Here is a 25,458-nt window from a genome sequence, read left to right on the forward strand (position 1 = left end):
CAAGCCTTTTCCCTTATCAGCTCCGGACCCATCACCAACATCAAAATTCTGAGCCCGGGGAGCCTTCGTCCCAGAATTCCGGAGCCTTTTCTTCTTCCGGACACCTTCAACCTCTAGAACCTCTCCAAGAGGCTCCAACTCCTCCAAGTTGGCAAACTCATCACCATCTCCACCTCAACATTATGCTCCAGAGCAGTCTCATTCACATCAGCCTCGGGTTTCGAAACAGCATTACTCTGCGACCCCTCTTTCACAGAGGCGTTGGATCCGGACCCACCAAGAGCAGCTTTCCTCGGAAACTTGAAAGCCTTTCCCAAGCCCTTTAGGGCATCACTGTACGCTGAAGAAGACATATCTGGATTATAGTGTGGTAAGCCTGCTAGAAAACAAGTCAAAAAATATAATTCAAAACTACAAAGAACAACAAAAGAAAGCAGATAACCAGTCCGGACACAAAAGTAGATAAATAGTCCGGACACAAAAAATAGATAACTTACACCCTATCCTATGCATAGTTCTGTGCATCATAAAAGTATCCCGGGTCATCTGAAAACCCAAACATTCACAAAAAGCAAAAAACATTCGGATGGCGTCCCCCCGGAGAACATCCCTACGGAACCGAGTCCAGACTCCCTCAGCAGCAATATGGGGAAGGTAATGCAAGTCCCGACCCCTCAGCATAATCAACTCCCCCTTCCAGTGCTTCAATGAGGACTGCTGAATAACAGGCCTGTAGGAACCACCATAACCACACTCCGGAGCCCGAAAGCGAAGCTCATGCAAAGGCATCAGACTAGACCGGACTAAGCTGAAGATATGATGCCACAACTTGAAAGTGGGCTGAACTTTGAACTGGTTGCAGGAAGCAATAAACCAGGTCATCCATTTGATCCCATTCAGAGTTATCTGCATGGGAGACAACTTGTATTCATACTTGCAGAGATGCTTCAAAAAGAGATGCAAGTGTGGATTCCATCCGGAGCGAAGATGCTTCATCCACACCGGAATGAATCCATCAGCAGGTCTGTGATAAATCCGCTCATCTGGCTTCGGCCACCTCCACTCAATCCGGGGGTCCAACTGAAAAGCAGCCCGGACTGATGAATCATGCGCCGCATGATCTAAGGCAGCATACTCATCCTTAAGCTTATAATGCTCCTTGGCAACAATACTCCTGGCGAACTTTCGATTAAATTCTTCCTTAACGTAAGGCCCCGGACCCGTATTAGGCTGTCTCACGTACATGGACCTAATACTTCTATAATAGAAGTTGTTCTCTATTTCATCACTCTTGGTGATGAAATAACACGGGGTGTCAACCCATAGGCCCTACGGAGTACAGGGCACCTTCCTAGAGGAAATCCTAGCTACAGACAGCTTGGTTATAGTTTCATAGTCAGAGGTCGACGCTTTCTTCCCCATTTTAATACGCTCAGAATCACCAGAAGACTCTAAATCTGAATCAGAAGGCCCCGGATAGCAAGTAATGTAGGCCTTTGCACGAGCTTTAGTCCGGACCATAAACCTAAAACAAGTGATAAAGTTTTGTCTAAATCCCTACAATTTATTTATCTTGAAAGCTACATGGTCCGGACTACCCTATGTTCAGTTTTATTTAAAGTCAAAAACAACCAGTCCGGAGACCCGAAGCTCAAAAAGCCAAAATAAAAAAAATATAACTACTCCGGACTACAAAACCCCAGAACTAGCCTATTACTCTGGACACAAGACACAATAACACAAAAATAACACAAACCAAAAACAAAATTATCAGTCCGGACAAAGCAACTAAGTCCGAACTCAGCCAAAAAACCCTAATTCCAGAAACACAACTAAACAAAATCAAAACACCAAATAATGCATAAAAATATATACATACATAAACACGAACATATACACAAAAATGAACACAACAAAATAGTGAACCAAAAGATACAAAAACAACAAAAAATCGCACAACAGGAAGATAAACAAAGCAGAAAAGACAAGAGGAGAAAAGCAACAAACTTACGGATGAAAGGATTACGGAGAGATTGGTGAAGAACCGGCAACGGCGGCACACCACTTGAAAATCTTGAGAAGAATCCTAAAAAGCTTCAGAGAGAACTGAGAAGAGAAATTGAAAGAAGGTAGAAAATAAAAAGAAGGGGGGGAAGTGCCTTTTATAGGCGCGGTGAATCCCAACAGCCCATGCCACGTGGCACGATCCAGACCGTCCATCATCCACGGTGATTAATGAAGAGTCATTATTACAGCACGTCTTTTGAAAAAAGACAACTATAACAATTCAAATCATCGGGGGGAAAATCCCCAAAACCGTTTCAACTTCCAAGTATGGACTACTTAACTCAACACAATCCGGACTGGGGGCAAGGAAAGCTCAAAATCTTCTAAAGACAACCAGCTTTAGTCCCGATTGGCCGAACTCAAGGCAATCCGGACTAGGGGAAATGAAAGTTCAAATTCTTCTAGGAACAACCAACCTTAGTCCTGATTGGCCGAACTCAGCCCAATCCGGACTATGGGGAAGAAAAGCTCAAATTCTTCTAAAAGACAACCACCTTAGTCCTGATTGGCCCAACTCAACGCAATCCGGACTGGGGGGCAAGAAAAGCTCAAATTCTTCTAAAGATAACAAACTTTAGTCCTGATTGGCCGAACTCGACACAATCCGGACTGGGGGCAAGCAAAGTTCAAATTCTTCTAAAAGACAACCACCTTAGTCCCGATTGGCCGAACTCAACGCAATACGGACTGGGGGGCAAGAAAGCTCAAAATCTTCTAAAGACGGCCAGCTTTAGTCCTGATTGGCCGAACTCAAGGCAATCCGGACTAGGGGCAAGAAAAGCTCAAATTCTTCTAAAGACAACAAACTTTAGTCCTGATTGGCCGAACTCGATACAATCCGGACTAGGGGGCAAGAAGAGCTCAACTCCTTCTAAAGACAACAATCAAAAGCTCATGTTCTTCAAACAAGCCCAAATTTACTCTCCCATCCAGAAAATCTGCATAAGGGAGTGGGGGGCACATGATAATACATATAGCTCCTACAAGGTCTAGTCCCGGACTCCTAACTCCATATAGCCCCTAGAAGGACTAGTCCTGGACTCCTAACTCAGTCTAGTCCTGTGTACTGCCTGTCCTGACTAGCCCACTCCCGCAAGCCCAACCTTGAGAAATCCCAGCACGTGAGGTATCGACCCAAACATATGACAGGGACAACTGTCACACATCAATCATGGGAATAATCGAGGCACGTGTCAAAGGATCCTCAGAACATTCCTCGACCAGTGCCGCGCTGACACGTGTAAAGCATCCACTCCAACCAGGTGTCCTCCGCTCCCAGGGCCAAAGGCTACGATTTAAAGGTACCAACCCCAAAACCCTATCCTTGGGCTATAAATAGCCCAAGAAGGTAAGGTTTTGGGGTTAATCACTCTCTTACACACATATATACACACAACCACCTTGCATTCATATCTATCTTCATCTTCCACAACAGCGAGTTCTTACTCTCACACTGGAGGCGCCGCTGGACCAAAACCCCCCTTCCGGTGTTGTTTTGTAGGAACCTCACCACAGCGGCAAAGGATCCAGGCACGGCGTTGAAGGAGCGGCCCCGCCACCAGGAGTTATCAGAGTAGAATAGTAATCCTAGGCGTGAGTGTGTAAAAGATTTACCTTACAAGTGATAATGCAGTAAAAGATAAAATTCACTAAAAAAATTCTCCTTATAATTTAAACGTATTAGTGAATTTTATCTTTTATTGCATTATCATTTGTAAGGTAAATCTTGGAGTTTTTAAAATAATGGTCAGATTAATGGGGTTGACACAATTTAAATTGAATATTTGGGTTTGGGTATACTGTACATGTATAATTTAATGCAATTGTTCCAAATTATATTAAACTTAACTCTACTTGAATGAAATTTATTTCGGGGGAAAGAAAAAATTGTATTAAACAAAAGAATATTAGTTACTCTTTTGTAACCTTGATCTGTTTTAGAATCTTAATTATTTCTCTGTTAAGTTGATGCCTAGTTTTAGTGTATAATAAAGGCTGAAGGAAGTATGAACTTTTATTTAAAAAAAAATTGCTTAACAATGGTCGTGTTCAGTCATCCGTTGTGTCTTTTGTATTGTAACATGTGTTATAAAACCGTTGTGAAGTCTTCTTTTAACAAGTGCTAAAATCACCGTTGTCTGGTTCTATCACACGAGTATTGGAATGACAAGGAAACTATACAAAGTGTAAAATTGTTGTATAATTTCTTATTTCTTGTAGTGTCCGAAAGGAACTCTCGTAAGGTTACAACTTAATTTACTTCATTTAGCCATAAACAAATCAAATTCTTCTTTTCTGGATTTCTTGAAAGAAAAGTATTCTCCAGTTGCGTACTTGATCAGTTGTTTGCTCCTTTTGTCTAAAAGAATCGTCTACTATATAGGTTTAATAGGTTAACTCCACTGTTTCCTAATTCAACTTTCTTTGGTGGCCAACTCATTTTTATTTTGCACTTAATTTCATTGCTACACAAGTCAATTAATAGTTTACCGGCAAATGAAAAGAATTTCTTGTCTAGATTGCATGCGAGATAACAATTAGATCGTATGTAATTTTATCACTTAAGCGCGATTAGATAGTTCATGTGATAAAAGCTTATCTTTTATCGTCACGGGATTCGATTCTGGTTTATCTGGAGTTGTTAAAACAAATACTCATTTATAAGAATACATAAGCCTCATTGTTAGGAAAAAAAAGTGGTACCATTTTGCTTGATCACCTTGATTCCTCTAAACCTCTGCATTATGAACGATGTATGGATATAGAAATATCAGAGGGCAAGCTGAAATGTAGAACGCGAGTCTCATAAAAAGAAAGAGACAGTATAATTAAGAAGAGACTTAAAAAAAAGTAGATTGTAGTTCAGGTGAATTTTCAAGTCACGGGTTATGAGATCAGATAGATACATAAAGAGACGAAGGGTGATCACGAGCTGTGTATTTATATGTGCAATGCATGCAACACAGGATACCTCATTTCACGTTCATCTTATGTTTGATGTTGCACTAAAGAGAAACATCTTATTTTTTAATTATTACACCATTTATTTCAAGTATTGGCCTCATCTGTAATTTAGATTTCAAGTCAGAAATAGAGTTTATACTTTTATTTGTGGATAAATGAATAAAATCATTATAGATAGGATGAGGATTAGTGGGGCATAATATTAATAAATTACAGATTGATTTGTCATGTATTGAAGGAATCAAATTAGTCCCGCACTTATGGTTAAAGCCAAAACTAATAAGCCAACACCAGAGTCGTAAGCAGTGTTTTATATGGAATTAAGCAGAATAAAATGTTAGTGAATTTCTAGCAGCAAACAAGTTGTGCTAATAGTCTTTGTGAAATATTGTACCCGTTTGGATCATGAGATTCCATCCCGGTTAACAGATCAATGAGAATGAGATTTTATATATAAACATATTAGAACCTCATTCTCATTCCCTCTAACCGGATTGTAATCAGATGATTGAAACGGTCATAACATCTACAGGAGTATTATTTATGTCATGAGTTCATTGTTTATTTGTATATTATGCATATCAATCTACAGTAATGTTTCACTTGTGTAATTGTCCACTCATACAAGTGACGAGAGTGCCGAATGCATTATATTATTTGATAAATCTTTTCATAAGTTTTAGAAGATCAGTTGGTTAGTTCACAATTGACTGAGTTGCTAGGATCTGCTAACATTAACGAGCAAGTATTGTATGCCTCCCAGATTTTTATGGCTAGATATTAAAATTTGAATTGGTGAATGATACATAAATTAAGGGGAGAGCTAACAAATAGCAATTTAATCTGGTATGAGACCTGAGGATTTGAGTTCGATCGAGTACTGAGGGGAATTCAGAGTAGTATAAAAGATATACACATATTAGCCCTCCCCTTGGGTCCCGGGATCTGGTAATCTAAAAATCTTCTTTCCTTAGTCTGAAAATGAGCTGTTTCATTACTACATACAAGAATAATGATAATAACATAGATGAGGCCGACAATATATTTGGTCCCAGAAGAAAAGGTGAAAAGAAATAGTCAAGAAAAGACTGTGCTTCAAACAGACAAGAGATGAGCTTGACGAATCTATATCAGGGTCCGTAATTGACACCCTGTAGGGATGTATGCCGCTTGCTCAAATGATTAGCTTCATACATTTTTTGATGTCCGATTATTCAATAACTTAATTCTTGGTTGCTGTTATTTCTGGGAGGCTTGTCACAGTTACCATCACAACAGCTGGTGCAAAAGTATCATATTAGTCAATTCCCTAAACTTGTGTGTATCTCTTAGCCACTACTAAACGTTTTGACCTGTTTATAACCAAAGTTTTTGATTTTTTGTAAGCTCATTTACAGCTTGCAGTCTTATTACCAGAAAGTAATGGGACCAAGGACCATGTATTATTACCTATAATGCGTACAGATACTTACTTAATCATAGATTCCTCTGCTTTTGAATCATAGATAGCTTAAACGTAGTGAGCGATTAAGTGACCAAGTTGGAATTGGTCATAAAAATCAGTCGGAGTAGAATCTAGCTTATAATTTGATACACAATAGTTAAGTTTATACTTGGATGTGTTGCGAAAGGATGAAGGAACACAGTGTATAGTAGCTCTTGGTAAAAACAAAATATTTTACCTTGAGTAAAATGAGATGATGATCCAAACAACTAGCGCTGGTCCTGTTTCTGTCAACATATTAAGAGATACTTTTACTATCACTTGAGCAATACATTCACTGACATGAGAATCTGAACTGGAAGGATGATGTTATGGAGAACCGGAACTCATAGGTAGTGTCTAGTATGGTAAGACAAAATGTATAGGTGAAGTACACTGAGAGTCTGTAAACAAGTAACATTGCTGTCTTGTAATAACCAATTCAAGAAAAGGTAAGAATTGACAGGCGTCGAAGTAGAACACATCTGCTTAAAGGGAAGTTTGTGAATATAGAAAAGGCAAAAATACAGTTTTATGAAGATGGATGGATGTGTATGCAGGTTTAGGCAACTTGTAAGACTAGGAATTCAGTGTTTTCACCTGGTTCTCGTCCTCAAACAAGCAACAATATGAGGTAAGCAGAAAATAACACAAGCAAACTGTTAATAGTGTTACCTTTGTTTTGAAAAGAATATACAACTAAACGGAGTAATATCTCAAAATCTTTGTTAAGAAACACAGTCCTTATTTACTTGACTAAATTAGTGTGGAAGTGCAAATAGGAATGATATGAAGAGTGTAAACTATAGCTCCCATGTCTAGGGTTCAAAGTGTGAATAAATTTGCTCAACCATAATATCGAGAGCGCTGCTCACAATAAATTTAAGTGAATATGTTAGGTGTCAATGATCCAAATTATTTTTTTCAATCATTTCATTATATTTTTTGAACTTTTTTATACTTAAAATGTTAAAAATTACTATTTCAATCATTTAATTTCCGATTTATGAACATAATACTATAAATGAAATTAGATATGAATCATATTATGAAAGATTTACTAGTATTATATAAATGCTTAACTTTTTTTAGTGGGAGCATTTTATTAAATATACATATTTATAACTTTAAATTTTAATAAAAAAATCAGTAATTTTTTTGCACGTGTCACAGTTGACCCCTACATGAATATAGAATATACAAGTCACGATTGTGGGTTCGGTGATGTTGTGTGTGTAATTTCATGGTAAATAGATTTTATAAATTTAGGGGTTTATGAATTGTGTTGTGAAATGGGAATCGAAAATGAAAACGAATAGTATTAAAATTGAGATAAATGAGAATGAAGATCACATAAAATGTTAAGGAGTAGAGAAGGTATAATTTAACCGAACAAGATTTCCATTATATATATATCAAAATTACTAATCCTTTATTTCAATTCCCGCTTCCATATGGATTGTTGCGTCTATTATAAGTAGAAATAAACCAAATTATTGAATGAAGAGGTCGTTTAGAATAGTTTAGATAAAGGGACCTCTAATATCTGTAGTCAACTAGTCATCTTGAACCCTGGCCGCGCCTTGCATAAGGTTATAATGCGTAAAAGTGAAAAACTGAGTAATGTATTGGTAAAAATGAAATTCACCAACTATCAAAAACAAATTCATCTCGATAACATTTACTTTATTACTCGTTCATATCACCCCCTTTTCTTCCCGGCCCATCAAGCACATCAGCCCGTTTAGTAATATATTTATAAAATCAAAAACAATTTGCCTTTTAACTTTCTCGCATAAAAATAAGAATAAAAATTACTCCACGCTCATTTTAATACATATTTTGATAATATTTATATTTATCAAGATGTTTATTTGAAGAATTTTAGAAACTTATTCTAAATAATATTTATTTATAATCAAAGTAAATTATTATTTTTTGTCCGATCAAATTAAATTAACTTGATTATACTGTCAATGCGATTTAAATTCACAACCTCCTGGTGTCCTATATAAAAGGAACAAATGCACACACACAAAAACACAATGCGCTGGAATTACTCACTTGAATTTCTATACCATTTCAACCCTGTACAATTACATCAAATGATTATTTTACATTGCAAATGGATGAAACAATGAGCGAAAGAAGGTTATCAGAGAAGAAGTTGCGCCCAGACGAAGAAGAAGATGATGAATTTGAGTACCAGATTGAAGATTTGAGAGACGAAATACGCACGGCTCGGCATGATCAATATCTCACTCGACTCTCTAGCGACTCCAATTCCGCTTCCACCATTAGTCGAAATAGATGCAATAGCAATGCTGGTTTCTTTGCACGCTTGTTTGATCTCTCTCAGGATTGCTGCTTTCACCCTAACAACAAGTAATGTCCTCTTCCCTTCCTCTCCAAAAAAATCAGACATAACGAGGAAACTATTATAATAACCAAACTATGGAATAATATTATTATTATTATAGTATATGTTAACCACATTCACTCAGAGCATCTCTATTCATTATCTAAAATAGTACAAAATAGCTATTATGTAAAATTTGTTAAACATTATCTAAAATAATTAGCTATATTTGAAAAGAGTTTTATTGTTATTTTCAAATTCAACAATTATATTAATGATTGTTTTTAACATATATAGTTGTGAAGAAATTATTAATAATAAATTAATTATTTTTTTAGTAAATACAAGTGAAACTAAAATATTAAATTAATTAAAACTTATTTAAGGATATTATTCTTATAATATAAACATCAGAATAATTAGTTAAAAATATTATGTTTATTTATTATAAAATATTTAACTAATTTTATCATTATATTAGTTATTTAATAATTTTAAAACTATAAAATATATATTAAAATTATTATATAAGTATTTAATGAAATTTGGTTAACAATGAAAAAATTTAAAGTTTTTCATAAAAAAAAAAATCACACTTCACATTACATAAAATTAAAATAATATATATGTGTGTGATGAACAAGTATATATATCTAAATACCCTAGGATAAAGCGGGAGAATTCTTCATTTCAAAGGGAAATAAAGCTGGGATAGAGTTTTTTGAGAGGGAAAGGACGTGGAGTGAATTTAGATGATGGTGTTTCAATCAACAAATCGTACTTGTTTATAGGCATCTAAAAATATACCTAATAGGTGTCTCCGTTGGAGTTGTGTTTTTTTACATATCGTGTATATTTTTGAAATTATAGCTGCCACTTAGATTTTATTGCTAAAAGTTGCATCCCCTTGGAGATACTCTTACAACCCTTTTATAATATGACTTATTTCGTGATCAGTGCTATTAATTTAAAAAATTCTACTAATGTACATTGTACACTAGGTCCAGTTTAAATTTATTTTAAAGGCGCATACATTTGGGACATGCATAAATTTACCGTATAAGATTATTAAAATTTTGGAATGATATAGATATTTAGCGGAGAGCTATTCTAGTAATTTAATGTGCTATGAGAGTGGAAGATGCTAGCTCTATTGGTTTCCGCCTGATGGGAGTTTTGGAAGATTAATATACATATTTGCTCCCCTCTTAAGAGTTCCCAACTTAAAACTAGACTTATTAATTTAGTCTCAGAAGGGAAGGTGAAAGACAATCGTCGAGTAAAAACTGTTTGTAAGCAGCTTCAAAACACAAGAGGTGAGCCTGACAAATCTATGTCCGGGTCCATACTTGGCACTGTAAACTCGTGTAGGCATGTATGCTGCTTGCACAATTGATGAGTTGAATCAGTTGGCCTGATGTAGCCTAGAAGTAAATGCATATAGACCTCTGAACTTCTGGCAAAAAAATGTTTCTGGGGTCCAATTTTTCAATAACATAATACTTTTCTGCTGTTATTGCTAGGAGGCTTGTCACAGTTACCATATTAGCAGCTGGTGCAAAACTGTCATAGTAGTCAATTCCCCAAACTTTTGTGCAACTCTCAGCTACTACTAAAAGTTTGACCTTCATATGAGCCACGTTTTTTTTAAGTTCGTTTACAGCTTGCAGCCTTATCAGCAGAAGGTAGGAGAAGGACCATGTATTATTAACTCTAATGCTCACATGCTGTATAATTTTTTTATAGATTACTCCCCCTTTGGATCAAATGTAGGTTAATAATAATGAGCAGATCCAGTTACTAGGTTGGATTTGGCAATAAGTGTAGAATCTGAACTTATAATGTGATAGATAATTTACACTTGAATGTGTTACAAAAGGATGAAGGAATTTAGTGTATAGTAGCTTGTGCTTATAATGTTTTTTTTACTTTGAATAAACTGAGATAATAATCCTAATAACTAGCCTTGTCTTGTTTCTGACAAATTGACTTGCAACATATTAGGAGATATGAGATGGAGAACTAGAACTCATAGGTGTGTCTAGTACGGTCAGATGTAGATATGTGAGGAGGTGATATACATTGTGAGTCGGTAAATGAGTGCAATTACTATCCTGTAATAACCAGTCCCAAAAACAAAAAGAATTGACAGGCAATGGAATAGTGAGCATCTGATTAGAAGGAAGTTCGTGAAGGTAGGAAAATACTGTTTTCCGAATTAGGACGTGTATGCTAAGAGTTCTGGAACTATTATCAGTTTTTGGTAACTTGTAACCTTTCCGCTAATGAGAATTTTCGCTAATAAAGAAAAAAAATGTAATGTAGTGTTATAACCTGGTTAACAGGTAGTAGGAAAATACTATTTTATGAAATAACATGTATGCTAAGGGAACTGGAACCGTTATCAGGTTTTGGCAACTTGTAACCTTTATGTTGACGAGGATTTAGTCTAATAAACAGAACAAAATGTAATTTAGTGCTATTACCTGGTTAAGCGGTATTAGGGGCCGTTTTTCATTCACCAATCAATGTTTTCACCTGCTTTTGGTCCTGGAACAAGCAATATTGAGTAGAACAAATGATAACACAATCTGTTGTCTTAGCTTAGCAATAGGAAAAATATAACAATTGCATTTAGGACTAAAATTATAATAAAGAGAGTAAATGTATGTGCTAAGAAGACTGTCCTCAATTGCTTGACCAAAATAGTGTGGATGTTTAGAGTGCAATTGTTAATGATATTGAAGAGTCTGAGTTATAGTTCCCATGTCTATGATTAAACTTAAAAGTATGAATAATTTGGTCAAATATAAGATAGCATTTAACAGGTTGCAACTGTGGAGTTGCTCATGTAATCCACTGGTAAAAAGATCTCTAATTTAGTGTCATAGTTATTGTAACCAACTAGCTCATCTTAGTAATCTTCCGCTGCAAGTTCTCCTACAACATTTGTACACATTAAAAAATATGGAGCACTTTGATCAGAATACAAGTATACACTTAAATAAGAAAGTAAAGATAAATATTTACTATTCTAATAATATTTATATTTATTTAATATAGGTATGTAAATATTGTTATATATTTAGTCAAATTAATTAGCTTATATAACTATATTAGCTGAACCGTCCTTACAGCTTATATGATTGTATAAATAAGTAAATGTTTGTATAAAATATAGTTTTTTTTGCTAATTGATAAGACGTGCACACACAACTTCTGATCTCCCGCAAGGTGTACAAGAACTCAATCACTGCAACAACACTTTGTTGGCTTGTATAAAATATACTTGTATATGTGTAAAATTGAAAAGAATTATAATTGGGTTAGATGTGTTTGTATATACATTTATATGTGACCCTACAAAACAACCAAACTACCAACGAAAGTTTTAAATTTAAAAGTGAATAGCACGTGATACATAATTAATTAAAACATAAATAAAACAAATACTATAAGAAAAAGATTCAAAACTTATATAGGAGATGTCAAATTTCTAATCAAAACAATGTTAGGACATTACTATCACCATACACACCAAAAATTAAATTAAGAGTTATTGAGAACATAAGATCTTTACAACAAAGTCTGATCTCAAATATGCTTATTTATAATAGCATTAACAAAACAATCTTTTCTTCAACTGGTGTTGCAAAAAACAGTATCATAAGATCTTCATCGTTGGCTAATTTTTTTGCAACTTGAAACTTCTGCAATATTGTCTCCAAAGTGTGGATTGATTTGTAATTATACAAAATTTTCTGTGAGAGAGGGGAGAGAGTGGGAGGGCACATAGAGAGAGAGAGCGGGAGGGTGCATAGAGAGAGGGAGAGATAGAAAAGAAAGAGGGAAAACGTAGAGAGCGAGAGCGAAGAGAGTGTAGAGTTCCTATATAGTTATTTTTTCCCCGACTAACTGGAATGGGCTTGTCACGTTGTTTTGGAAAGGATTGAAATGGATAAATAGTTTATAGAATGGAATGATACAAGGAATGGGTCATTCTATTCCTTTGGCCCAACCAAAAACAAAATTTACCTTTTGAATGAAATGGACCATTCCATTCCATCCTGAAATCATCGCTTTCAGCCCAACCAAACAGAGTTTTAGTTATGCAACATTTGCATCGTGTTTTGCACTTTGAATATATGACGTTGAAACTTTACATGATTGCAAATATCCTATTAGGATGGATATGTTTTCTATTGTCTGACTCAAATACATTACAAAATATAGGGTTACGTTGAACACAACATATCTCCAGAGATAATCTCAGTTCATTACTCTTATAATATATATCCATTTACTAGTACCATATGATAAGTCTAGGATTTTGGGTGAATGATCGAATTCATTACTATACTCGGTGGTAACTTTCATATTGTCCACCATGTCCAAAAAGCTTAAAATTGCACATATTAGCAATTAAATGTTATGGTAGAGATATCAAATTGGCTAAAACTCTCGCGGACATTAAATCTCCTTAACCTTTAACTATACGTGTTAGTTTTGACACATGTACTGTCACATAACTGCCAAATCAACTACACCCACTTACCAATTCATTCGACATGCCTCGCCTATCTGACCCATGTAATAAGATCCTCAATTACGTAACTAAATCATTATTATTTATTCTCATACATAATCACATTATTAACAATTCTCATACGTTATCAGATTCATTCAATAATGCATGCAGTTATAATGGTCTTGAAAATGATTTGTCCTCTGAAGTTTCTCCTTATCGTCAATTATCACCAACATTTGAATGAAATTGCTCCAAGCAACCCAAACTACATCTGCAATCCCCTAATTGCACTTTACAGTTTAATATATACATTTGGATCTCTAAGAACATCTCCAATAGTCTAGCAATGTCACTCCAAGAGACTAGCTAGTTGTCCCTTAAAAATTTGACATGCTCCTCTTCTACCTTATTTTAATGGAATCTATCTCATCCCTTATTTCAATTTTATGAATAAAATATTCATTTTCCTCCATTTTTAATCCTTGTTTTCCTATCTTTCTCTCTCTCTCTCTCACTCTCTCTCTCTCTTTCCTTCCTTAATTTTAATTTATACTTATTGAAAGAAAGTTTTGGTACAGTACCTATTTTTTTTAGTACACGCTGATTTTACGTAATTACTCTTACTTGTAAATTTTTATAAATTATGTTTATACTAATTTATTAAAAAAATTCATTAGAGTCTCTTACTTTAGAATAAAATATTCATTATTTTTAATTTCTCTCTATTCTCCATTAAAGTTTGATGAACTTATTTTTACAAGAAAATTTAGAGGAAGAATGGACGCTCTAGATTAAAATGGGGAGATATAACGGTGAGTTTATTTCTAAAATATTAATATGTGTGAATTTGACAATGGGTGATTCCTTCTCCGATCACCATGCCATCTCAAATCTCCGTTACATGTGCTCTATGTTATGAACTTCGTGTAAGTAGTTTTTTGTATATTTTCTTGCTCGAAAAATACCTAGTTTACAAAGTTGTGTGAACACAAAAAGATCAAGACATTTTTAACATTATATAACAAAATACATTCGTCGAATATATTAGTGGATTAACTGTTTAAGCCATAGTAGGTGATTTTAATGTTATAGTATTTATAGTACGAATTAATAATATAAGTTCTTGGTAAATTGAAAAGCTTACTACTTCCAAATTAAATATTTTACACAATATGTTGTCTTTAATTTATATTGTTTGTATGTTTTTTATTTAGCAACCGGATAATATATTGCGCTATGTGCAGGTGGTATCTTGTATGGGAAAAATTCATAGTGTTGTATGCAATATACTCATCATTCTTCACACCTTTTGAGTTTGGGTTCTTTAGAGGGTTGCCCCACAACCTTTTTTTATTGGATATTGTTGGGCAAGCAGCTTTTGTGTGTGACATGGTTTTACAATTCTTTGTCGCTTACAGAGATAAGGTGACATACAAAATGATATATAATCGTTCTGCAATTGCTTTACGGTTAGATTCTTGCCATTCTCTCTTTTTATTCAGGGTATGTGTCAGATATGTTGCACCTATCAATGTTTTATACTCACAACCCTGTATGTTTATTTATATAGGTACTTAAAATCTTATTTCATTTTAGATTTACTTGGGTGCTTGCCTTGGGATATTCTTTATAAGGTATATTTTCTTGTTTTTCTAAATCTCTAACTTTGGGAAAAGAGTTTAAGTTAATATTAAAATCGAGTCTTCTTTAATATTGGATCTAACGACTCTTTAGTCTTTTCTATTTACTAAACATCTAACGACCATGATTCTTTTGATAATTGAACCAAACTAGAAATAGTTATGCCCTATTTTGCTTATTATAGTTTAGTAATATTTTTAAATTAATATATTTATTAATTAGATTTGTAATGAAATTGGTGTATTTGTTGAAATCCTATATTTTGACTAGCCGATTGAAATAGTTGTTTTTGACTAGCGGATTGTATAAACCATTTTGAAAAAACCTTTTGGTAAATAGCTATTTGAGTTAGCGGTTTGCATTTTCACTAAATACAATGTCAATCCTCTAATTCAAAAAACTCCTCTAAGTAGCTTTTTTAAAATTAGGGTATTGGGTGCAAACCGCTATTGCAATTGCAATCTGGTTATGACCAAACACTAGAGGTTTTATTTGGTCAAACATCTAATTTGGTTCAATAAGCTAATTTTTTCCCAAACCGCTAACTTCCGATCACGGCCTTTATGTTGTTGACGGGATTCGTACCTTGGATTTTTGGTAGGGTGGTTAGAATAGTAAAATAGATTAGTTCTTAATATTAGATCTAATTGTTCTTATTTATTTACTAAAAATATAATGACCATGGTACTTTTGATAGTTAAACCAAACTACAAACAATTTTGGCTTAGTTTGATTATTACAATTTAGTACCAAGTATAAATAAGGGGCAGCGCCTCTAACCAACAAAGTAGAAAAATCCCTCATACGATTCACATATACATGGTATAATGATTTATTACATAGTTGTAAATTTAAGTATGCTTTTGTAAGAAATTCGTGTCTCTGGATTAAACATTCCGCTCAAGTCTAGGCATAGATGAATAATTGAATTGGTATTATTTTTAGGTTTAATTATATGTAGTATTCATTGGCTATATCAGTTTAAATTACTATGGTTAGACTTGTGACTTTTCTATTAATCAGGCAAGTGGAAATAGCGAAGAAGTGAGGTTTCTCCTTTGGATTAGATTAATTCGGACGCGAAAAGTTCTAGCTTTCCTACACCAGTTGGAGAAGGACATAAGGATCAATTATCTCTTTTGCAGGATTTTAAAGCTTCTAGTTGTTGAGATCTATTGTACTCATACAGCAGCATGCATATTTTACTATTTGGCGACCTCTCTCCCAGTTGACCAAGAAAGCTATACGTGGATTGGAAGTCTAAAACTAGGAGACTACAGTTATTCACACTTTAGAGAGATTAATATATGGAGGCGTTACTTAACATCTTTATACTTTGCCATTGTTACTATGTCAACTGTTGGTGAGTTCTTTTAAGCTTTAAAAAGTACTATTTTTAAAGTTTGTCAGCGTGTGTTTTTCCTTGTATTTAGAATGAAGAAACAAGTGATGATGATAGCTCTACATTTTATAGAGCTAACATAAGTGACAATGACAACAAAATATAGAATGCCAAATATTATAAGTTATTATGTTCTGTCTTGTTTTGTTTAAAAATAATTAGGTTATTTATTGTTCTGTTTTTCCCTAATACCCTCGCGAAAGAACTTGTGTGAAAATCATACAAGAAAAGAAAGTTAATAGTCCACGAGGAGATTGAAGAGGACTGGGATCTTTTTATTTGTTAATAGATTATACGATATCTAGGCAATTTGTATTCGCTTAGCGGATGTCCCTAATAAGTACCCATTTTTCCTATAGGGTGATCTCTCAAAGCCCTATGATTTGTTTGATTCCTTAAATGGGCGTTTACCTATCGAGTCATCTAAAGATTGAAAGAGACTATATATACACAAAGATATCTTATTTCGACTAAAATGGTTCTTGCTATTGCATAACTGATTGTGTTTCCTCTTACAAAGGGTTTACCTTTGATTTGGAACGATTTCATGACTTAATTTTGTTTTACTTTTTCTTACATTTGATGAGCAAAATTAGAAAATATTAAAATTACATAATCCGTGTATTAAGGGTTTTTCCTTTTGGTATAGATTTTTCGTGGACTTGGTTAGCTTCTTGTTGTGCTAATTTCAAGTTGGTTACTGCTACAGGTTATGGAGATATACATGCGGTGAATCCTAGAGAAATGATATTCGTAATGATATATGTATCTTTTGATATGGTTCTCGGTGCATACTTGATTGGTAACATCACTGCTTTAATTGTAAAAGGATCAAAGACAGAGAGATATAGGGATAAAATGTCAGATATTTTCAGATATTTAAGCAGAAATAGACTTGGGAAGGACATCCGTACACTTATCAAAGATCACTTAAGGCTACAGTATGAATGCAGCTACACTGATGCTACTGTTCTGCATGATCTCCCCATCTCTATTCGTGCCAAGGTAGTATAATAAAGATATGTTCAGCTTCTTATTCGTGACATTTATTTTTTACAAAACTGCTCATATGTATTTGGAACCTTTGGGATGATGAAGTATTTCACATTTTTAGCAAGTGACCTGAACATTGTAGGTCCATTTTTCTTACAAGTTATAAACCTCTTTTCTGCTACAGTTTGGAATCCCCTGCTACATATTCCATAAAACAAAAACTTCCTGAACGAGCTTAATTGGAGATAGAGGTAGCTCAATTTAGGTACTAGATCTCACATCCCCCTGTATTTTAAGTCGTAGTCTGCTCTTGACAAATCAATGCCCTGTTACACCGCTCAGTGTAGTTCTAACTATATTGAAATTCTTTTTCTAGATAAAAGTCTGAGTTCGGAATTTACCATAACTTGGTGGCATGCTTTTTGTTTTCTTGTTTATACGCTTTTTGTCCGACTTTGATTGGTTGAATTTTTAATTAGTTTTTATACAATTATAACGTAAGGGAAAAATGCTCCTAACTGGGACTTACCTAAGTACACAGTATATTTAATGGTATAGTTGTAAATATATGATCAAATTCTGTATTAACAAAAATGCCCACCATGTATTTTAATTAAAAACTCTTGTATCTCACCTAGCTTAGGTGAGTACGTACTTAGGAGCATTATTTAAGATTGTTCTGAAATTGTAATATATAATTTTATTTTCAATTACAAATATAGAATCGGTTTCATTTTGCCTTTTGAATCTTTACTTATTTTTCCATGTTTTTGGATCATTTTCAAACAATTATTAGTCTTCATTAATTGAGTGGAAGGTGTCTCTACTAATTGTATGGAGAGAAAAGTTTAGTCATGTTAAACCTACCTCTTAACCTTGTCCTACATCAGTCTGGCGCCCTTAGATAATTAGAGGCATTTTGCTTCTCATTCCTCTTTAAACTGATATTTCCGGTTTAAATTCATCAATATTCACTTCTCATAAGGCAATTCCAAGTAAGTGATTGACATGATGATTTTGGTTTATGTACTTGCATAAATGAAGAGTAGTACCTTTTAGGTAAAAAAATATTTATATATTTAATACATTTCAGTACATATATTTATATAGTGACTGCATTAAATATAGAAAATGTGTAGAACAATTGTTGAAAGTGCAAAATAGTTATTCTTATAGTTCTAACAAAAAACCTGTTTGTCATAAAGGGTGATCCTATAATCTATATTATGAAGTTAATTGCTGGGAGTACAGGAGGTTTGTTGGTATTTGGGTGGCTGATCGCATTTATACTCTTTTTTGTTATTGTCTGTTGTTTTAGCACCTCAGACTACTTCACTCTTGACTTATATAAGGTGTTTTTGTGCTTGTGTTTCCTTACTGTTTTTTTAATGTCAAAGCTTGGGGTGTCCATATAAAACAACTGCTCTACTGCTTAGACCTCTAAGATTTAGAGACTTAATTAATGGTAAAACTTATGTGCATCTTAATGTCATTGCTGTACAAGCTAGATAAACTGGGTGTGTTTTGTTAGGTTTGTATTAATATGGTTACTGTTAAATTTGAATTCTTCTTAGTCTCAGGTTATATGTTTGCTTGCAAACAATGAGCAATCTACATCGTTGGTTAGGTTTGTGTTAATATGGTTTCTGTTAATTGTTTAAATTTGTTTTGTGTTGTATGAGCATTCTAGATTAGGAATTTTTTATAGCTTTTTTTTTCCAATGTAATAATTTATAGCTTTTAGTACATCTATTATATAACAAGTGTTTAACTTGATGTAGTTCCTTCTAATAAGGGTTGTAAACGAGCCAAATTGAGTCTAGTTTTTCTGTTGAACTTGTTGCTGTAGTCTATTCAACCTGAGCCTTCTTACCTTGTCAAACATAATTTTCTATCCGAACTCGAGTTTGTAAATATGAGACAAGTTTGAATTGTTCACAAACATTTTGAAGTTGAGCAATTTGCGAACATTTTGAGTCATTATATGGCCAAACTTCCAGTGGACCAAAATCTACGCTGGCCCGACTACATTCAACCCAACCCAACTTTTATGTGATGTGATTGCATTTATATTTTCAGGTTTAATTAAAAATATAGAAGATTTAAATACAAAATTTTGAAGCCAGTCGAGCTTGACAAGCCAAGTTAATCTTAAGTTGAGCTAGAGTTGAATATTTTTGAAGCTCAATTCGATTCAAGCTGCCTATCGGACAAATATTGTGCTCGCGCCGCGTAGTTGAGCTCACCTTATGGAGCTTGAGCTTGTTAATGAACAGCTCTGTTCGTTGATCAACCCTAATTTAATATGATATTTTTATGCCAAATATATCTTTGGAGTGCTTCCTCCTATAGGTTGAAATATTTATGTCCCCAAGTGTGTCTGCGTCTGTGTCTGATATATACACACCTATCAATGTTCCATATAAAATTGTTGTTCACACTTTATTCAAATACTGATAATGAGCTCATTCCTACGTGCAGATCTCCCAAAACTTGTATAAGCCATACATTGAAAATGTTTCACTTTTCAAGGACTGCTCTCCAGAGTTCATTAATCAGATTGTAAGTGTTTCCTGGTCATCTTATTTTCTCCGGTTGACTTAATAATGATTCTTTTGTGTTGTGGAATAAAGTTGTTCTCTCGCCCCCTTCCTTCCTCTCTGTATACATGTACATGCACGCATATAAAGTCCTTAAATATTTCTTGTTTAAAAAATATTGGAGCAGGTTAAAGGCTAGTTAAGGCCTTTTGGCCATGTTTATTATTAATGCAGGATTATGTTTTTTTTGAATAGGAATTTTTCAAACTTGGTCCTCATTCTATTTTGACCATTAAGAAATTCTACTTGCATCATTTGGAGGAACTCCATATGAGATTACATATTGTCCCTATCATTAACATAATCATAGTTACAAGACACTCTTGTAACAATTATAATACTTGAAATTGTAATCTTTCATTATCTGAAAAGTGAAAACTATTTTAACTGGTTAGGAAGAGGTCCTGAGGGACCAATATAACAGTATTACAAATAAGCAAGAATTAGTAAAATGTGTGGCGTCATTTGACATCTCCGGACAGTGATTCCACATGTTAAACTGGCTATGCATGTTTCTGTGACTGACTGGATGGATAGTTTTTTCAGTGTTATATGAACGAATCTTGTTTTTAGTGGATCTAGTACAAATGCTTTAATATTATTTCTTCCTTGCAGGTAACTAGAGTTTGCGAGGAGTTTTTTTTCCCTGGAGAGTTGATAATGGAACAGGGAGATGCAGTTGATCAGATTTATATAGTCTGTCATGGTGTTTTGGTATGGCATTACCTTATACATATTGTTTTTCATATTTTTTTTTTAAAAAGTATCCACTTCTATATTACAATAAGCCGATATCATTAGAAATTAATTGTATGTGCATTGTTCCATATTTTGTATTTCAATAGACTATCACAATTCATTATGAATGCTATCACAATCCAGACAAGTTGGTGAATATTGTATGTAAATTCATTTCCTAGATGATGAGATACTAGTGATAGTAAATGGAAGACCTGCAAGCAGTGTACACTTTGCAGATCTATTCGTTCTGAAGTAATTACTTATACAGACTCCTTCCCTCGCCCTCAAAAGAAAAATCCCCAAGTTTTTTTGCCTAAGAAAGAATTATCTCTACAGTGTCCTTGGTCATGACCAAATAAAAGAGAGTAAGCTAGTCTTACACATGGGCTATTTTGAAGACGACTCTTCTCAAGCTGAACTCAATTATATGCATTCTGAAGTGAAGCAAATGGTGTCTGGCCAATGTTGTATTTGGTTAAGATGAAATAGAATGAGATAGGAGTAGAATGTGAAAAATGTGAAGGAGATAGGTGGAAGAGATTGTATGTCAGATCGTAAAGGATACAAGTAAGAGGTAGGGGAATGGATTCATTTAAAATTTGGGGATTCAGCTCCAGTTCAATTTTGTAAATTATAAGGAGAGGGTTCCGTTCCATCTTCCCTCTTTTTAATTTCTCCTACTAAACATAGCATTGTTGTCAAAAGATAGTCCTGCAAGAAATGTCATGAAATTTCTGTGCATTCTTCCACCACTTTTTTTGAAATTGACATATATGGTAGGGGGAGGTGAGAATCGAATTTATGACCATTTTAGATACTTTTCTGCGATTTCCACATTCTGAAATTTGAATACTTTGGGTGATCGAGCTCCTGTCACAATGCTGTTAGCTCTGTATCATAACGAGTCACTGTCTTATTTCCCCCTCGGACATTGCTACACTTTTTTATTGACCTTCTAGATTTCTTGGCAAGTTCGAATAATGTGATGTCCTTGTCAAAGAGTTCCAAATTTCTTCTGCTTATCATAAACAAGCTAATGAGTTTATTAACATAGCCAAGTTTTATGTACCTGAGATAATTCTAGAGAGAACTTTGGATTCCCAGGACTGGTAAAATTCTCCTAGATCTTGAAAGAATTATTATGAAGGTTCCATTTGTGCTATTTTTGTCGTAACGATTAGACTATTGATGAAGCAATATATTTCTGCTAAATGCTGACACAAGTATTTTAGCATTTCAATGGTGCCCTAACACAATTCCTCATGGTGCAGGAAGAGGTCAGTATAGATGACCAGGGTGCAGAAGAAATAGTTTCTCTCCTCAAACCTAGCAGCTTATTTGGTGTAGTTTCAATTCTTTGTAACATTCCTCAACCATATACTATCAGAGTTCGTGACTTGTGTAGGCTTCTTCGGCTTGAAAAACAACTGTTTTCCAATATCCTTCAGATATTTGTGGATGATGAGCAAAGAATCATGACAAACATACGAGAGGTAGATTCTTTGTAACAGTAGTGATTGGATTCACTTGAGAAATATATACATATTTTCCCTGTGCATATATAAACATACATCCATATATAGAAATCGATGTCTGGTGCAAATCTTAAATTGATATGCGCAAACTCTCGATTCTCAATATTTTTACATGTTTATATATTTTAAAATTCTACGTATATTATGCACGTCAAATGTTTGATAATATAAGTTTTTAGGGGAGAGCCAATCTACATGTGAAGCAACTGGAGTCTGATATAACCTTTCACATGGTAAAACGAGAGGCAGAACTTGCTACACAAGTAAATAGTGCTGCTTATTATGGTGATTTGCTTCAGCTGAAAGGCTTCATTCGGGCCGGAGCTGATCCTAATAAGAAAGATTATGGCGGGAGGTCACCGCTGGTATGTATTAGCTAATTAATGTTCAGTTATTCCTATTTATGTATGTCGGACTTGTCTACCACTGGTATGTATATCAATAATATTTTTTTTATAATTGATTTTTCCAGAGTTTATTAGGTATATTTGGTAATCCAGCCTAGACTTATGGTACATTCTTTTACAGTTTGACTATCGAAGTAAATATGCAAATAACATGAGCGAAACTAAAGAATTACAGCACACCAGTCACAGTCTTATCACATACAATGTACAATAAAATTATATATATGGATTCTTAATTATATTGGAGTCCTTGGAGTCCCAACATTTTCTGCTTGCAGAACATTGTTCTGCAAATATCTTCTGCTTGCGGAACACGAGGTATAGAATATGCGACTCCAGAGACTCCAATATAACTGGGACTCCATAGAAATTCTGCATATATGTTTTAGCTAAATATGTGACATAAATTAACCGGTGTCTTGGTAAAAACAACTTTTGAAATCTGTGACTTTTGATTTATGCAATACAGCCAAGGTGAATTTATTTATTAGCTCCATCAAAATATACAAATGTAAGCATTAGCTTATTTTACTTATATTCAGCAGCAAAAAAAAAGTAAATTTTAATACAAGCTGCAGGATACTTATGTCGTGAAACTATTTGATTCCTTTCTTTGCACACATGCATCTTAGCAGAAAGAAGCAAGTGTACCTGACAGAGTATTTGCTTACAGCATATTGCTGCATCAAGAGGATATGAAGATATCACGGTTTTTCTCATTCAAGAATCCGCAGATATTAACATTATAGGTGACCTACTATCCCTGTTCTTATATCTATAATTTTTGTATATTTACCTGTTATTTTCTTAAGCTTCAATGTACTAACTGTGTAGGTGGTATTCTTTTACTGCATAGATAATTTCGGAAACACACCTCTCTTCGAAGCCATCAAGGGTGGACATAATCATGTAGCTTCTTTGCTAATTAAAGAAGGAGCCGTCCTGAAAATCGATGATGCTGGTACTTTTTTGTGCACTACAGTTGCAAGGGGGAATGTAGATTTTATTAAAATGGCTTTATCTAGTGGCATTGATCCAAATTCTATGGACTACGATCATCGAACTCCTCTTCATGTAGCTGCCTCACAAGGGTTTTATTTACTGGCAAATCTGCTATTGGAAGCTGGGGCTTCTGTTCTCTTGAAAGACAGGTATAAACAAATCAGCTTATCGGATGATTGAGATTGTTGTATTTCCAAATGCCTGGTTCCAGGAGTTGTGCATTTGTTATTTCATTAGCTATTTTAACATGGGAGGTTACGACTAGATATTCTTTTCTTCAAGTACATGTATGTACTTGATATAGCTGATACAGATAGATGAACATGAACTCTAAGTCATCTTGAGTCATCTTTTCACGGTAGTATTTCAAGTTTAACTTATTAGTCTCATAAATGTTCATCACGTAGTCGTATTAATAGATATTTTCTGAGTACACTTATATATTTGTATTTTAAAATATGGAACAGACCATAAGTTTGCGGATACGGGTTCTACAAATGTATATGATAACTATTTATTATTATAATAATAATAATAATAAGGCACTAATAGAAGATTATATCATTTCTTCATTTGCAGATGGGGAAACACCCCACTCGATGAAGGGAAAATGTCGGGAAACAAGCTTTTGATCGAGCTATTGGAAGAAGCAAAATCTCTTCAACTATCTGAATTTTCTGATAACTCTCAAGGTATCACAGGTATGGCAAGTTTTCAAGTTCACTACAAGTTTCATATGTACCTGTTATCAACTGAACATATCTTACTAGAACATAGACTAGGGAGAAGTAGCATGTTTTCTTACCTCTTGCATTAGCTCGCTCCCATTTCAAATTCAAGCAAACGTGTATGTTGACCCCTGTCTTCTTGATGTCTCAACCTCTTGGTTTTTAATGCAAAAATATAAGTATTGATGTAACCTCCCTGCACCCGATAATAATATGTTTTCTCGAATCATTTCTAGCATCAAACAGAAAACTTTGGGACTCATACTTCCGATCTTAGGTATACTTTTTTGCATGCTAATGTTGATGAATTTAGAATACCCACCTAGATTGTTTTTACTTTTCCATTTTATAATTTTCCAATTATAGTTCTTATAACTGTTATTTACTATGAGGCCCTACATCAAATTTAATTGCTCCCTTTTCGTCCTTACAATTTCTTTGAAAGATACTACCTTACATAATGCTGCAATAATTAACATGACTCTTTTTACACTTCTTTGCATGATGAATATCAATAAAATTTTATTTTATGATGACAGCTAAGCTGCCGACTAAGAAATGTACAGTGTTCCCTTTCCATCCTTGGAAGCCAAAGCAGAGTGATTGCTACGGGGTGATGTTGTGGGTACCAAGAACTATTGATGAGCTCATTGAAACAGCTGCAAAGCAGCTAAAGTGTTCTCCTAATTCTTTCATTGTATCTGAAGATGCAGGTAAACTGTTTGATGTAGACATGATAACTGATGGTCAGAAATTGTACTTGGTAAATGGAAGCTAATTAAATTTGTACTTTTTGGTAAATGTATATTTTATTTCCTGGCCTTCATTTTAACCTTTTTGATAGGGGGAAAAATCAGCAAGAGTAGTGCTAAACTATCAAATCTCAAAAAAAAAATATTATTCAGTTTGATATTTCAATCCCATATTGGAGAAGATTAGTAGTCATGTCTCATTTGTGTATGCTTAGAAATTTCTTGGATTGTAGATAGTCAGAACTTCAATTCATGT

At 34.2% G+C, this 25,458-nt stretch overlaps 1 protein-coding gene across 8 annotated transcripts; it reads left to right on the forward strand.

Annotated features, from left to right (window-relative positions):
• Positions 1–8,464: 8,464 nt before the first annotated feature.
• Positions 8,465–25,445, forward strand: LOC141672980 (potassium channel SKOR-like). Of its 8 annotated transcripts, none has more exons than XM_074479680.1 (13): positions 8,469–8,899; positions 14,646–14,870; positions 14,972–15,035; positions 16,066–16,405; positions 17,154–17,449; positions 19,919–19,999; positions 20,653–20,751; positions 22,050–22,271; positions 22,493–22,678; positions 23,394–23,469; positions 23,577–23,871; positions 24,302–24,414; positions 24,990–25,445. In XM_074479680.1, exons 1-13 carry the CDS (start codon positions 8,640–8,642, stop codon positions 25,226–25,228), a joined length of 2,496 nt encoding a protein of 831 aa, XP_074335781.1. In that variant the 5' UTR covers positions 8,469–8,639; the 3' UTR covers positions 25,229–25,445. The 8 variants fall into 8 exon arrangements, with proteins under 8 accessions (XP_074335784.1, XP_074335783.1, XP_074335787.1 ...); XM_074479679.1 differs by having other exon boundaries at positions 8,471–8,899; positions 24,302–24,423; XM_074479681.1 differs by lacking the exon at positions 8,469–8,899 and adding an exon at positions 10,450–10,558 and having other exon boundaries at positions 24,302–24,423.
• Positions 25,446–25,458: the final 13 nt, after the last annotated feature.

Source organism: Apium graveolens, chromosome 7 (genome assembly GCF_009905375.1).
Source record: "Apium graveolens cultivar Ventura chromosome 7, ASM990537v1, whole genome shotgun sequence".
NCBI classification, from domain to species: domain Eukaryota; kingdom Viridiplantae; phylum Streptophyta; class Magnoliopsida; order Apiales; family Apiaceae; genus Apium; species Apium graveolens.

Bases quoted from the DNA above. Each gene is read 5' to 3' on its own strand.
- LOC141672980 (XM_074479679.1), top strand. From the start codon at position 8,640: ATGGATGAAACAATGAGCGAAAGAAGGTTATCAGAGAAGAAGTTGCGC. The intron at 14,871-14,971 runs GTTAGATTCTTG...TTATTTATATAG, and splicing joins CGTTCTGCAATTGCTTTACG to GTACTTAAAATCTTATTTCA. The intron at 24,424-24,989 runs GTATGGCAAGTT...TTATGATGACAG, and splicing joins TAACTCTCAAGGTATCACAG to CTAAGCTGCCGACTAAGAAA.